Source organism: Podarcis filfolensis, assembly GCF_964270895.1.
Source record: "Podarcis filfolensis genome assembly, chromosome: 5".
Lineage (NCBI taxonomy): Eukaryota > Metazoa > Chordata > Lepidosauria > Squamata > Lacertidae > Podarcis > Podarcis filfolensis.
In genome coordinates, this window is record NC_139608.1 from 82634858 (window position 1) to 82650010 (window position 15153).

The window sequence follows — 15153 nt, forward strand, 5'->3', positions numbered from 1 at the left end:
ACTTAATAGATTATCTCCCAGTAGAGTACCTGCAAGGCTTGTTGAAATCTGTTAAAAACTAATTTTGCCAAATACATTGTTCTTCTCAATATCTCAAAAGTTTGGTGAATTGTCTCCAGGGTGCCTACAGAGAGGTAGTAAAGTCTAATGGCCTTACAGTGAAGTTTTTCACCTCACAGTCGTGAATGACAATAGTTCCTTTGTGTGTGTGGGTCCATGTGTGTATTGTGGTTCTTTTATTTCTTACCTCTGTGGTTGGTGAGGTCCCTTGATCCAGTTGGCAGAGGTGTATAGCTCATCTGAGGAGAAATGGAGGCAGCATCAGTTGTTGCCTGGGGAGAAGAAAGATAAATATAACTGATGCTAGTATGTATATTTCATTAAGAGGATACACTCACACATGTACACACAATGCAAAGTACAATATTAGAGATAAAATTAATTTAACTTTGATTGGATTTGGGAAAACGTAACTTTCAAGTGACTGACATGGTGAGCAAACTCTTGTTCACTTTTTAGGTTTTAATTGTTTTCATGTCTTGACTGTACCACTTCAGGCTGCAGGCAGGGGTTGATGTGATAGTATGCTCCCCCCCCCACAAGCAGAAGCAAGCTGTTAAACCATGCTTTGAAACTTGCCCCAGGAGTACTGAAGTCTTTATATCACCCCTCCATCCCGCCTGAACACTAAAATGGCACTGTCTGGCAATCTGCAAGTCAACTCCAGGAAATGGGGTATGAAGCAGGCTTAATTTGGAGAGCATTACGGTATGCTGCCCAGAGGGTATCAGCACAACCAGCTTCCACATACCTTCACAAGCTACCTATGGAGAGAGCTCCACCTCTACCAGCTGCAGCTTTGACCACTGGATGTGTCCATCCTGCCTTGTAAGCAAGATTAACTACTCTCAAAATCCAAACTACATGGAATATATTAAGTAAAATAAACTATAAGAGGCGAGTATTAGTTTTTAAACAATAAATCTCAAACTCTGTTATGGAACATACTTAACTGTCCCATAACAACTGGAATATCAAATAAACCTATAAACCTTGTAATAACAGGTCTAAATTAATTCTGAAACAACCAAGCACACATTTAATTATTTCCTACTGGAGGGTGAGGAATTTTAGGCCTTACTATATTTACAACTAGGCATTCTAGGAAGCAGTAGCTTTGCTATTACTAAATGTTACTTTTTCAAAAGCAAGAGACAGGTCTTATTTGTAAATCTGTATTATTCTAACATATATTACTTTAAAACATGTTTTAATATTAGGCCAACTTTTGTAGCATATTAGGCCAACTGCTGTAGCAGTACATTCTGACAGGAGTTACAAGTTGAGTTCAGAGCAACTAAACCCAGGTAACTACTCACAGAAATATAATTGCACCTACTGATCATTAAACCCATCTCAACTTAAAGTGTGAAAGCATGCATTTTGATCTAAAGAAGATACACTTTTTTTGTTTTTGTTCTGTAGGCGAAAGACTAAACCTACACAGGAAGAACTGCATATGTTAACTGGCACAACCAACATGGCTCTTTCCTTGTTCCCTACATACAGTGTAACAGTACACATAGCGGAAGAGACAAGACTGTCTTCCATTCCCACACTCTTCCCAGACAGGCATGTGAATTACACCAATCACATCTGCAGCATCGGAGGCATGAAATACTAACAGAGTGCACACAAGTGTGCACACAGGAATATTTTCTAAAGGAATCCGCAATATCTTCCCAAAGTATTAAGTATAAGAAGCATTTAGTAGTATGGACTGGCCCTAGCAAAAAGGGAGCGACAGTTGAAACATGTGCTTATCTTCACCTTTAGCAACCAAGGTGAATATAAGGCATTCAGCCCATTCCGGCTTTGGACAGCTCCAGCAGACAAGTCTGATGTTTTCAGTGACTCTGAAATGGTATGCAAAGCACAGGTGCATACACTACACTATATTTTGACTTTGTCTGCAAATCTAGGTAGTATGTTTAAGCTTTTGTCACTTATTTAAAGAATGACCTACAAACCCCCACCCCCACCCCAGTTTCTCCAATGGATAAAAAAAGATGATGCGGCTCCATTTTAGACCTTTCAGATATTTTCTGTCTGCACAAGGGCTCTTAGTTGAAACCCTGATAATAGCAAAGATTTCTCTTCGGTACTTTTAATCTCAATTTAGGCTGTTGACAGTTTGATGATAGCTTTTCTTAAAATTACTGGAAGGAAACTCTGCCTTTTCAGCAAATACCACTGACAGATCAAAATTCAAGAACTTCCAAAAAGGATACTGGTGTGAAGGGACAATTTAGCTTTATTTTCCATGTTAAGAAAAGGAAGAACAGAAGGGTTTCAGATAGGTCTTTTCGTGCTCTTCTGTGCATAATTTCCTGTCAAGGGTACAAGAGTCTCATTACCCTAAGTCTCCGCACTAAGTGTTCTGTTACAAATGCTAGTTAATTCTACATCAGGACTATTTTGCACAAGTGGTGACTGGCTGAAAAATTCACATAATGCGAATAAATTCTGTGTAAAAGAAAAAAAGAGGAAAAAAGAGCGTCAATCGTTTCTCATTTTTAACTACTGAATGACACCATGCCCTTACCAATTTTCCAAAAGTGAATTGTAAAGAATTATGATTCTTTAATATTTGCCACAATATTTTGATACTGAAAGGATTGATGTGCGACAGCTCATGTCTACAGATAGTTCTGACAGTCATATCTGAAGTTTCAGTTACACTGCAAAAAATGACCTTGAATGGATCTTCCTGACAGATACAAAAAAGAAAGAGAAACAAAAAATGAAGATATTTCTCCTGCCTAAGAGAAAACTGGCAAATTGTTTCCAGTGTGAATGTGTTAGCTACTGTCCCTGCCAACCACCATTCCATATTTATTCCAGACAAACTGAATTAATTTACCAAATGTACTTAAGACACCCAGAAAACATACTATTGATTAGCTTCATATCCTTTGCTGCTATTCTCGTGCCACCTCCAGTAAGTAATGGAAATGAGGGATCAATTGAACAGTCTGATCCATGTCCTGAAGCAGGGGTGGGGAACATTTTCCAGCCTGAGAGCCACATTAACTCATGAGTAACCTCCTAGGAGCCACATACTGTGGTGGGAGGGCCAGATACAAACATGGATGGAAAAACACCTCTCCATCCCTCTTTCAGGCAAGCAAGAGCACTATCACAAATACACATTACAGCCAGATGAAAGCACTTAAGTGTGGTCTCTGGGAATGGGTGTGACATAGAAAGTCTCAGGGGCAAAACAGAGAAGTCTGGAGGACAGCACTTGCCCTCTCATCCTTAGGTTCCCCACCTCTGAGCTAGTGCAGCAGTGGGGAAGCTCTGTCTCCTAGGTCTGATTAGTCCTGCCAAGACTTGGAGGTTCGTCAACTTGCAAAGGAGGAACCAGGACTGCACCAGGAAAGTGGGCATCAAGGGACCCACCCTAAACGCAGTGCACAGATGTGTGAGTGTTCATGATCCAAGATCTTGGTGCTGCTTTTTGTCCATACAATGGGCAATGGAGAGGGCCCCTTTCTCAGCTTGAAGATCACACCAAGATCACAACTTCCAAGCTGTAGTACAGGGTGATGATAGAACTGGCTTGTCATGCTCTGGCATGACAAAAAGCTTAGAAGAACCAAGTGATCTGAAATTGACCAATTTGACCACCCCTAAAAGAAACTGAAGTTCACTATGTCTAGGCAAGGAGGCAAGGAAGCCTTAGAAGAAACATCAGTCAGAAAGTTAGACAAGAAGTTGTATTGTCTCTTTTTAAAGAATACTGAATAGCAATAAGAAACTCCTGACTCCACCCAGATACAACTAAGTCTTATGCCACCTAGCGAGCCACCTTGCGCCACTTGTCACATAATCACTGTCTGCAACATTCAATGTACAGGCATAGGAACAAAACAGGGGGTCAGGGTTTGGCCCTGCCCAGACCCAGAATTTGAGGTCCACCAGTAGATATCCATGCTATCAGTGACCATGAAGAGCCACTGAACCTATGCATCCTGACCCGGGGCTGGAGATCAGAACACAAGCAGCCTGGATTCCTGGTTGGCTCTCAGACCCCTACCCATCTCTCCAACAGCTGGCGGAGGAGAGACAACAAGCCAGACAGGAGTTTTAGGGAGCCTGAGTCTACTTGTGGCAGATAAAGTAAAAAGTAAAGGTGATTATTTTTCAGCTATTCTACCTCACTCTGACTGGCAGCCAGGAGAGGGTGAATTATCTAGCTTATCCATTTTTATTATTTGTTAGATATATAAATCTAACACCCTTCATCATAAGATATCAGGGTGGTTCAGAGAATCAAAAAAAGCTCCCAGTCTGAGCTGCTTCTTGGTGAATCTATAGCTCCAAGCTACAGCCATCCTGAACTGGGAAAACAGACCCTGGAGTGGTGTTGTGTGGAACACCCCTAAAAAACTTTCCACTACTGAAATTATTTCCCATTTCACTTTTTTTTTTTGGGGGGGGGAATGGATAGAATCTGCTGAAAATGCCATGAGAATTAGTAACAGCGTTAAGGTAACGCATGTAATGTTGAGGCCTTTAGACATCCAGCGTGCCTAAGTGCATACACACTTAAGCAGCCTTTAGATTTCTGCAGGAGCAATATGCAAAGCAGGGCTGGAATTAACTGTTAAGGCAGATATGCAAACACTGCTGCAAGCAGCTGCTACCTTACCTTCTCTACCCATAATGTTTAATAAGACAAAGTTTTACAACTTGTGCCATCCCACTGAAACTCAACATTCTTGGTTTACCCAACCTCAATGGAGGAGGAAATAGGAAGAGGTGGCCTGGAGCCATTGGTTTCAGTGGCAGTCCTAGTGGGTAGTCCTAGCCTTGATGTAATGAGCAAATTAAATGCTAGCCTTGAATAAATAGCACTCTCAAACGGCTGCTTTTTCAACAACGCTGCAATACCTGAAACGGAAATGTCCCTTAAAAACGTTGTGATCGTTTTATTTTCACTTCAGCAATGGCAATTGCTTATGAAAAGTAGGATTCTGTCAAACCGTTTGTCTTGCTTTATAGGATGCAACGTTGCTGTATTCCAAGGAGACTTGTTAACAGTTGGTATCCTTCCATGTGCCGCAGCTAGCGGTTATGCCTGTTGAAGGCGGTGTTCCCCTACCTCTGACTCTTTAAATATTTATCCAGGATATGTGAGAAATTGTGCTCATTTCTATCGCATGCTATAAATTCTTCACACATGCATACACATCAATAACCATAATAGTCACTAATATATTGCACCTGACAAAATTTTACAACACAGGAAGAGCAGCAGTAAGTCAACATCCTCTCCGAAAAGGATTCAGAGCGTGCAATGAGCACTTACAAAAAGGACACTGAAAATCGTTAATTGCATGCACACGCACACACACACAACCCTCATTTCCAACACTGAATATATTAACCATGACATACAGTTAATTAAAAGGAGCCAGTGCGGTGCAATGGACAGTGTCCGACTGGGAACACTTTGATTCATACTGCTACCTACCTAGTGGCTCTGCTTCTTGAACCAGGAATACAGGGGTGCCGAGACAGATGCCACAGGCTGTGTATTCACTTAGGCTTCAGAATCCCTTTCAAGCACAAAAATGTATAAGTTCAGACCCCATGATTGCCAGGCAATATGAAACATCTGTCTTGACCAGCACAGTATAGGTCTTCCGTCTTCGCCAGGCAATAGGCAGTACTTCCTGTTTGCTGTACTCTAGCTTCTAGCTCTAACACCTGACCTCCAGGAATTCTGAGTTTTGGACACCGCACCCTCAGCTTGACCTTGACGCCTGGTGCCCTTTCACTATTGATCAGCTTAGTTTGGCTCATATGGTTGTTAGAAGACAATTAATCTATACACCGGCTCTGATCTCTCTCTCTCTCTCTCTCTCTCTCTCTCTGGGTGGCTGCAAGAATACAAACGTGATGAATAAAATAAACATTGCTGATAGCAGCTTAAACCCAAGAGCGTCAAGATAGCTGGCCTATTTAGAAAAGAGATGTAGTAGTTACAGACGGATTCTAGGATAAACATTTGTCTAGAAGCCAAAGTCTTGCAATTCAGGTAAACAAGTACCCTAAAAGACAATAGTTTCACAATACATTCAAAGGTGCATGTTGCAGGCTGTGTGCTTATGTCGTATTTACTCATTCTTAATGTGGATAGCTTATGTGAGAGCCCCCAACTGGAAATTCTACTGTCTGGTTTCAGCATCATGTAGTCCCCCCCAACTATTTTTAGTGAAAAATAGAAAGACTCTAGCCATCACCTCTTGAAATATAATAAAAATAATGGCTTGATCTTTTGCTTATGAAATAAATGCACACTTTACATCATCCCAGGACTGCACATCCATTCCATGTCATTTCTTCCTCCCATCTATAAAGTGAAGGTGGATAGATGTTTACCAGTGCAAGGATATCCAATCTTTTCGGGCTCATTGATGAATTTGCAAACCAGATAATAATGGTGGGCACAAGACCCATGCCATCCACAACTAATGCAAACGTTGACAATAGTCACAAAATAGCCATTCACATTTTCATTGGTCACATTTGCAAACTATGAATGTGTATGACTGTGGGATTTTTCAGTTGCTATTAACTGGAGTTTTTTTATGATATTTGATAAATACAGTATGCACTCTCATCATTTTCCAAAAGGGAAGCCCTATTGCCCAGGGTTGGAAAACTATTTACACAGGAGGGGCACAAAGAAGAGGATGGCAAGTGGCAGGCTAGGTTTCTCCCTCAAGAAAAAATACAAATCTCCCCAGTACTTGACTTTTATACTGGGCCATAAACACACTTTGGTGGTCGTCACACAATAACCTCAGAATCAAAAGACAGGTTCCAAGTGAGAATGAACTATCAATGACGTAGCTACAAATAAAACTTGTACATCACTATTTTTCAATGGTATTCATTCAGTTATTCATTCATTCATTCATTCCTATATCAGGCATTCATACCACCATCAGTGGTTCATTCATCTGAACATCCTCCAACAGCATATATACTAACAATGCTCTTCTGCTGTTTACATAGCACAAACAGGTTACTGTCTATGCAAAAGAATAAATGGACACAAATCCAACAGCAACAATGGCAACTTTAATATACAGTGGTACCTTGGTTTACAAACTCAATCCATTCCGGAAGTCTGTTCTTAAACCAAAGTGTTCTTAAACCAAGGTGTGCTTTCCCATAGCATTGGGGGACTCAATTTACACTCAGCAGAAAGTGGAACATGTTCTGCTTCTAAGGCAAAGTTCACAAACCAAAACACCTACTTCCGGGTTTGCAGCATTCTTAATCCAAGTTGTTCATAAACTAAGCTGTTCTTAAACCAAGGTACTTGTGGGAGGATATTTTAGTTCCTATGATACTCTATTGTTGACCGGAAAACCACAGGTCAGCAAAAAGACTTCAACAAAAAGATTTCAAAGCAGGGCTTCAGTATGAAACTGCCAAACTATATCAGATATTTGAAGCTTTTCAACTTGAACTTAATTGAGATTGAAATTATATTTTTTGCAGCCCAAAAAGTAACTGTCTCTCTTTCAGTGTAAAATTAATACAGCAAGAAATACAATATTATCAGTCATTGCTGTAGTGAACGGGAAAGGGTCATACTATTCTTATTTTGTATAGATTTGGTTCTGCAAAGAAATGCAGCAATCCTATTGCTACCCAGAAGTGTAGTAGAGGGCAAATTCAGGACAATACATGGGTGACAGTGTAACTGACGGATCTGGATTCTCTATGCCAGTAGTTCTCAAAGGGTGTGGCGTGCCACACTTGTGTGGCAGGAGAGGATGGCAAGTGTGGCGGGAAGATTCAAGGACAATCAAAGAAACATTTAAACATTTCACTGTGGGATGGTATAGTATCATTTAAATAATAATAATAATTGCAGAATATGCATAGATATCTTTTCAAAATTAGACCCAGAGCATCAAGTGATACTGCAAACTCACATCTCTCATTGAGATTGTATACATACTTAAGGTACATATGTAAGTGGCTCATTTACAATAATATTTTGGGAATGAGTCATTTTCTTATGTATCTGCATTTTTAAAAATTTTTGCATGTCCCGTGATCATATTAGAAAAGAGCTGCGTTCTTTGTTATCTATCAAGCACTGCTAGGAGTTGTTTCTTTTTGTTTTTCAAATTATTTCTTATCAATAAAACATTCGGAGTGGCGCAAGCCATTTTTTATTCTGAAAGTGTGGCCCAGAGAAAAAAGCGTGAGAGCCACTGCTCTGTGCACTGGCAACTGAGTGAGGTCATAGTGAAGCTTCCAGCTTTGCAGCAGCTTAGCACAGAGGAAACCAGAATGTAGGAAAATAATCAAGCAGAGGCTTCATGCTTCTTTCATTTTTGAGGATAGACTAACACCTATTTGCAAAATTGTTTCCATATCTCATTATAAATTAATGGTTGCATTTCAGCTGGTTGAAGCTCACAATGTTTTATAAGTTGAACCTATGAAATCAGAAATTCAGTGCAACATACTCCCAGAAAATTATGCATAGCAGTCATGCTGAGCCTAATACAGTCGTGTCCGTTCTGGAAGACCGTGTGAGTTCTGAAATGTTCGAAAACCAAAAACTCAATACGAAGCTGCGTGGCACGTTCAACTTCTGAGGAGTGTTCGAAAACCAGAGCATTTACTTCTGGGTTTATGGCGTTCAAAAACTGAAATGTTTGTAAGCGGAGATGTTCGAAAACCGAGGTACCACTGTAAATTGTTTTTTGTGCTATGTACTGCTGTTAAGAAGCTGCCTTATGCCTTTTGTTCATCCAACTCAGAATTGTCCTACATTGACTGGCAGTGGCTTTCCAGGGTTTCAGGGTCCTTTTTCAACTCTACCTGGAGATGACAGGGGTCAAACTTGGGGTCCTCTGCAAAGTAGATGTTTGACCCCTGAACGACATACAGACCTTCCCTTTCAGCTTTGGCTTTTTGAGGGGTATGGCTCTTTGGTTCTATCACGATGAGTTCCTGCACATCAAAATTTACCACCACACCACTTCTGCTTCCCATTGCAACTCATGGTATTCTGACGACACTGCTTACAAACTTTACTGATCATTCTTATCTCTCGGCTTGAGGATCACACTTCTTTCAACTGAAAAGCTAGGCTTTAATGGACAAAAGCAATGCCACAATAAATTTGGTAGTTTTTAAGGCACCACAGGAATGTTGGCTGTTTTTGCTGCAAGAGGAAAATAAAGTGGCCATGCTGGAAAGGTATGATGTAAAAATTGTACGCATGACAATGTTATTTATCAGCTTGGAAGAAGAAAGACTTCCTTTTAAGGAAGGTACATACAGCTTGCCTCCTACTGCAAAGTGGGTTTCAAGTGAGAGGAAGGTCTGGGCTCCTGTGTGATTGATTTATAACCAGTGACTGTTATGTTTCAGATGATCCAACAGGTGGCATGCCATCCCTGCCCAGTCCAGTAGCTTGGAGACTTTCCTTGCTAATGGCCCCAGGAGCTTATTTTTCATTTTAAACATTGCAATGGCACAGTATACTTTGGGGGGCATCCATGTTGGTAAACTTGCAGAATAAATTAGTCATAAAGAGTTATTTTAATTAGGACGAAATACCATCTGTATGGCATTATCGCAAGTGGACTAATCTTTACCAGCTTAATGAGATGACCTGCTAAGTAACCCCACATAAAAGCAGCAACTTGTTTCAAAAAGTGGTTTTTCAGACATTTGACCATGGCCCCAAACAACAGACAAGCACTTCATTATGGGTGAAAAAACCTTTACTTTTCACTTTATCCGCCACAAGTAGACTCAAGATGCCCCCTAAACAGACCTTATTGTTGCAATCTGCTGACGATTGCAGGAATTATTATAACAAATGTATTAAAATGAATGGAAACAATATTTTTAAAGGCAATAAATAGGGCCCTGATTAATCTCAGAAACTAATGGTTTATTCTGGCAAATCATTAGCAATTATATTGTGAAGGAATGTATTTGTTACCACTATAACTTTATTTCCAGCCCAGGAGAAAACAAATATGTTAAAAACCTATATTCACGATAAAACTTTCAGCTTTCTCTTCCATCATTTTATTCCACAGCCTGAGAAAAGCCTGAAGAAAACTAAAAACAGAAGCAAACATCAGGATGTGTTAAGGTTATTCTGTGCAACAATTCAGAGAGAGGATCAGTAAAGAAAACCTGATCCATACAACCATAGCTATGGAAGGAAATGCTAAGTCTTTGGAGAGCAAGTACATCATAGTGGATAGAGATTTGGATACAGAGACCAGGTTTCAAATATGCAAAGTTCATTAAGTTCATTGTGTTACCTTGGGTCAGTTGCTAACTTACAGAATGTTTGGTATATAGCTAAATCATGTTCAGAGAAGACCTATTGAAATCAATGGATTTAAATTACTTTTTAAGTCCATGGATTTAAGTGGGCCTGCACTGAATATGGCTAATGTTGGATATCACCCAATACACTACAGAGACTTTTCCCCCTGCTCAGTTGCTACAGGCTTTATATAACACTTTATAATACCGAAACTGAATTACATTTGATCCAAACATTCACATCCTCTTTATTTATAAAATTTCTTAGGTTGCCTTTTTGTTAAAAAATTGGACTCAAAGCAGCATACTAGCCATAAAAAATGCAATAATAAAATAAGGAAAGGAGCATATTAAAAACATACGATTATTAAAAGCAGATTAAAATAACATAAAAGTTAAAATGAGGGTTGCTGGGTTAGTCATTATTAAAGAAAAGTTTACTAAAAGAGTCTAGCTTAAGAAATTACTTTCATGGGACGTTTCCTAGTTCATCAGATGCTAAAGTAGAGCTGGAGGCTGAAAGTCACAGAAATCTGTACAGCTCATACTATAGGTCCCCATAGAGATCAGCGAAATATTGAAATAGACCATTAACTGATTTCTCTGACTTACAGTCCACAGTTTCACTCTAGAACCTGATGAAATGGGTGAACACCTATGAAATCTCATGCTCTGTTGGGGAAAAAAATCATTTCTGTAAATCTGAAAGATCCAACTGGACTCTTCTAGTTTTGATTTATCTCACAGCTGTGAATTGTAGAGGTGGGTGAATATTCTATAAAGAGTTCATTATTAAAACCTGACCCCAAAGGAAAAGTGGAAGTAATGGAGACAGCTGAGTTGGAGAGAGAACAGGAGTGTGAGAGTGAAAGCAGGAGGAGGGAGGAAACCTTTCGATAAATGAATGAAGACTTGTTAGTTCCTCTGAATATGGATAAATAGTGGGCACCAGCAGGGACCACTTTGACTTTATTCTCTTCTTCTTCAGGCACTTTTAAGACAGGGCACTTGGTCTTAGGGTGAAGGCACACAGAAAATGTTAAGTATGGTGGTTTCTCAATGACACATTTGCTGCACTGAAAATAAATGCATCAGAATGCCACAAATGTGTCTTAAAAGTTGTCTTCCAAACATGGAATGTTTTGTTTGTTTTTATCCTTCCACATTTCCCCCAGGGGTAGCCATTTGAGTGTGCTGCAGAAAAAAAGGAGGGGTATTGCAACACCTTAAAAACTAACAAGAACATCTAGTCCGTTTCCACCAGATTCATAAAGTGTTCTATCTAGGTGGGGATGGGGAAGATATTTGATTCAGTATTCATTTAAAGCTATCAAATTCACACTTTCCAAAGTAATATGCAAACCAAAACACAGTTTATCCTTCAAAATTCGCACTGAACTGACTTTGCAATGCAGTTCTCCAACCAAACAGCGATTACAAAAATGCATATATTAGGTGAAGCTGTGCATAAATAGGAATATATTCATGAAAACAACATACAAAACTGCATTATATATGGGGAAACTGCTTGCAAGGATGTGTACATTAGCCAAAACTGCATATAAAAATGTGTTTATTAGGAGAAAGTCACAATAAATGCTGGTGAATTTTCATGATGATTAAAAAAATAATAATCACAAATTGCTACAAAATGTGGAGAACTGTACATATCTGTAGGTTTCTTTTCTGAGCTAAATGCAAATTCCATCTAGAGACAGGATATATCTTCTATAACTACCACATCCATCCTGATTGGTAGGGGCCAGTGGTTAAAGACAACACAAAATAGGCCTGTTATGCTTGGAGACCGACCACACTCCTCCAAATGCTTCACCCTCTGATGGAAGCAGAGAGAGGCCTGTGGTCCATCTTAGCCAATCTGCTCTCAACCACAGCTGTTTTTTCAAAAAATACCAAGTCTTAAATGATGCTCTATTCCAAATGAAATAGCATTACTCTTTTTCTTTTTTTTTGCTCTTGTGAAACCTAAATGCCAGTGTAAACTAAACATTTCTAGGTAATTTATTTCAGGATTTAAAGAAAATAACAGTTCAACATTTCAGACATTCTTCAGCTTAATGAATAGTGCCATTGTCTTACTTGCAATCAACAGTGCGAACTTTACATTTTACAACAAGCACATCAGTGTTGTTTTTAACATATTTTCATATAAGATGCTACTTTAAAATAAAGCGCGCGCGCACACGCAAACAAAAACAAAGCTTTGTTGGCATTGGCTGATGGGGGAAAGAAGGCATAGGGCTGTTTTTCAAATTTTATTATGAGTATAGTTACAATTGAAATGAAAGTTTATACATACAAACATAGCAAGGAAAAATGCAAAGTTTGATATGAAAAGTAGTCTTCTATCTTTACTTCTCACTTGGTGTATACAGTACGGGCATGTCAGGGATAAGCAAAGTTTAAAATGGCCTGAGGGTACAGCCTTGCTTAGTGAGGAACCACATCCTATGCATGATCAGGCTTTATAACCAGCTTCAGGTGCAGAAGGAGAAGTAACATGAAGTCTCTGGATTGTCTGGTAATAGTAGAAATACTGGGAGTCTTGCCCTGGGGCCTTTGCCCTACTCAACCCATGTACTTTCTTGCCAGTCTCTGAGGTCAAGCTGCAGACTCGAGAGGTCCTAACTTGAAATTCCTATGTCTTGGCAGGCAGGTCACTGCTGCTTACCAGGAGGAGTGAGGTGGCTGGGAATTTAGCACGGTGCAAAGGTATTTGTGGTGCCAATCTGGTACTCCTGACAAGGCATTTGCATGGTGCTATATTCCTTGTTGCCTTGCCTCTCTCACCCCTGGTAAGTAAGAGCAACCCACCTGCTGGAAGCTAACAAACTGATTCTGGCCAATCCAGCAAGCTGCTCCTGGCATTCCATGTAAAATCTTATGAATTGCCAATAAACCTATTTGCAACCTCTAAATGACCTGTTTGCAATATTAGCACATCTACAAGCAGTGCATGCAGTGACAATGAATAATGTTGAAACTGGGCACCGGGAGATAGACATTCATGGGTCTATATCTATTTTCAGACATTCACCAGATTATGAGGGATTCACAGCATTCCCTTGTGACTGTGCACATCTTTCCAATTGTGGACATATATTTCAAAGCTTATGAATCTGATGAAGTAGGCTATTGCCAACAAAAGCACTTACTGCCATAAATCAGGTAATTTCTGTAAGTAATACAGCACTGTTTCAGAACTAAGAAGGCACCAAAAATTCTACCTGATTGTCATATGCAAAGGAGTCTCTGTCTGCTGAAGGCCACCCCACCCCATCTCTTTCTTCCACCTTACAGAAAAATGTGTGGTTGAGAGCTGGGTGTAGCTGGATCAGAAATGTTAATCAAGGCAAAAGATTTCTTATTCATTTAAGCTTAATTGAGTTAAATCGATAAGCGCCTAATGTATGGACATTATTTTGGGGGGCTCCTGAATGCCAAAAAATTATGAGCCAGCAATCTGCTTTGGTGAATCAGACCTTGAATTTCCATCTAAAAGTAGCTTTGAATTATGACTGGAGATAAGGTGTAAATGTGCAAGGGAATTTTATCCATGCTTCTCCCATGAATCATAAATGAGGGGGGGAAATTACAGTCTAAATTGCACTTAAAAGGAATAAAGTCTTTTCATGTCATACATGATTTATCAAAATGATCTCATTTTAAGGGTACTGTGGTTATCTTGATTAATAACATTAGTAAGCATGATGAATAGCCCCTTTAATGGTAACACAGAATTTATCGGCAAAAAAAATCTACTTTTATCCAAAAGGGTAGGAAGTAAAATATACAAAGAAACAATTCATTGCAGATACTGCTTGAGTAAACTTTCTGCAAATATATTTTGATTTGGGGTGTGTGTGTGTGTGAGAGAGAGAGGGGGGGGGGGAAAGGGAGAGAGAGAAGGGTAGGGCGGGGGGGGCGTTAAGTTTATTCATCTAACCATGGTTTTATGTGCTGGCAATGGACAAACAATTTATTGTCAAGCTCGTTTCAAAATGAATAATGAAATTTCTTAGGCAAAACCACTGCAAAAGTCAACAGGTCATGAGCTGGCCGCAAACAGATTGAAGAGATTGACGGTGCTGTAAAAAGGGCACCAGTGTACTGAGGTTTCTCAAGCTAGTTTTGGAAAAGGGCAGGCTTCGCCTTTCAGGAAGGCTAGAGCTTCCTCCTCTCCTATGACCTACTTTAATATCCTCTCCAGTGCTTTGCTTTAATATCCTAAATGCCTCCCTTCTAATTTCTTCCTTACCCAGCCCCCTACCTCCCTTCCTATAATAAAATAGGCCTGATTCAGTCTGCCCTGACTAATTTCCTTTTGGAATGACAGATCAGAGGCCTTATTACCACTGTTCCTTTTAGACACATGAAGCCCCCCTCATAACCCTGCCTCTCATCCACAATTAATCTTTCCAGTTGCCACACTATTAACACTACCACCCACAGTCAGAGGATGCCTTAGCGTAGCTGGACCCCCGTTCCCCACTGAAGCATCAAAGATGTCAATCACATGCTAGTCAGAAAGTTGCCTGCTGTCAACATCAGAGGTTTTCATCCTCTTCTGCTCACTGATCAAACATTTCCCCCCCTCTCAGAAGATTAATTCAAAGTCCCCACCCATTTCCTCTTACTCCTTTCAGTTTACTCAATGACCCATCTTTCCTGTATGAAAAAGGGAAGCAACAAATAATAGAAACCCTTTCAAAACAAAAGAAAGGCAAAAGTAAA

General features: G+C 39.8%; 1 protein-coding gene across 1 annotated transcript in view; it reads right to left on the reverse strand.

Annotated features, from left to right (window-relative positions):
• LRMDA (leucine rich melanocyte differentiation associated) overlaps positions 1–15153 on the reverse strand; it is a 746646-nt gene that overhangs the window by 133847 nt on the left and 597646 nt on the right. The window contains 1 exon segment of the mRNA XM_083614913.1: positions 248–332. Coding sequence (XP_083471039.1) covers positions 248–332 — 85 coding nt within the window.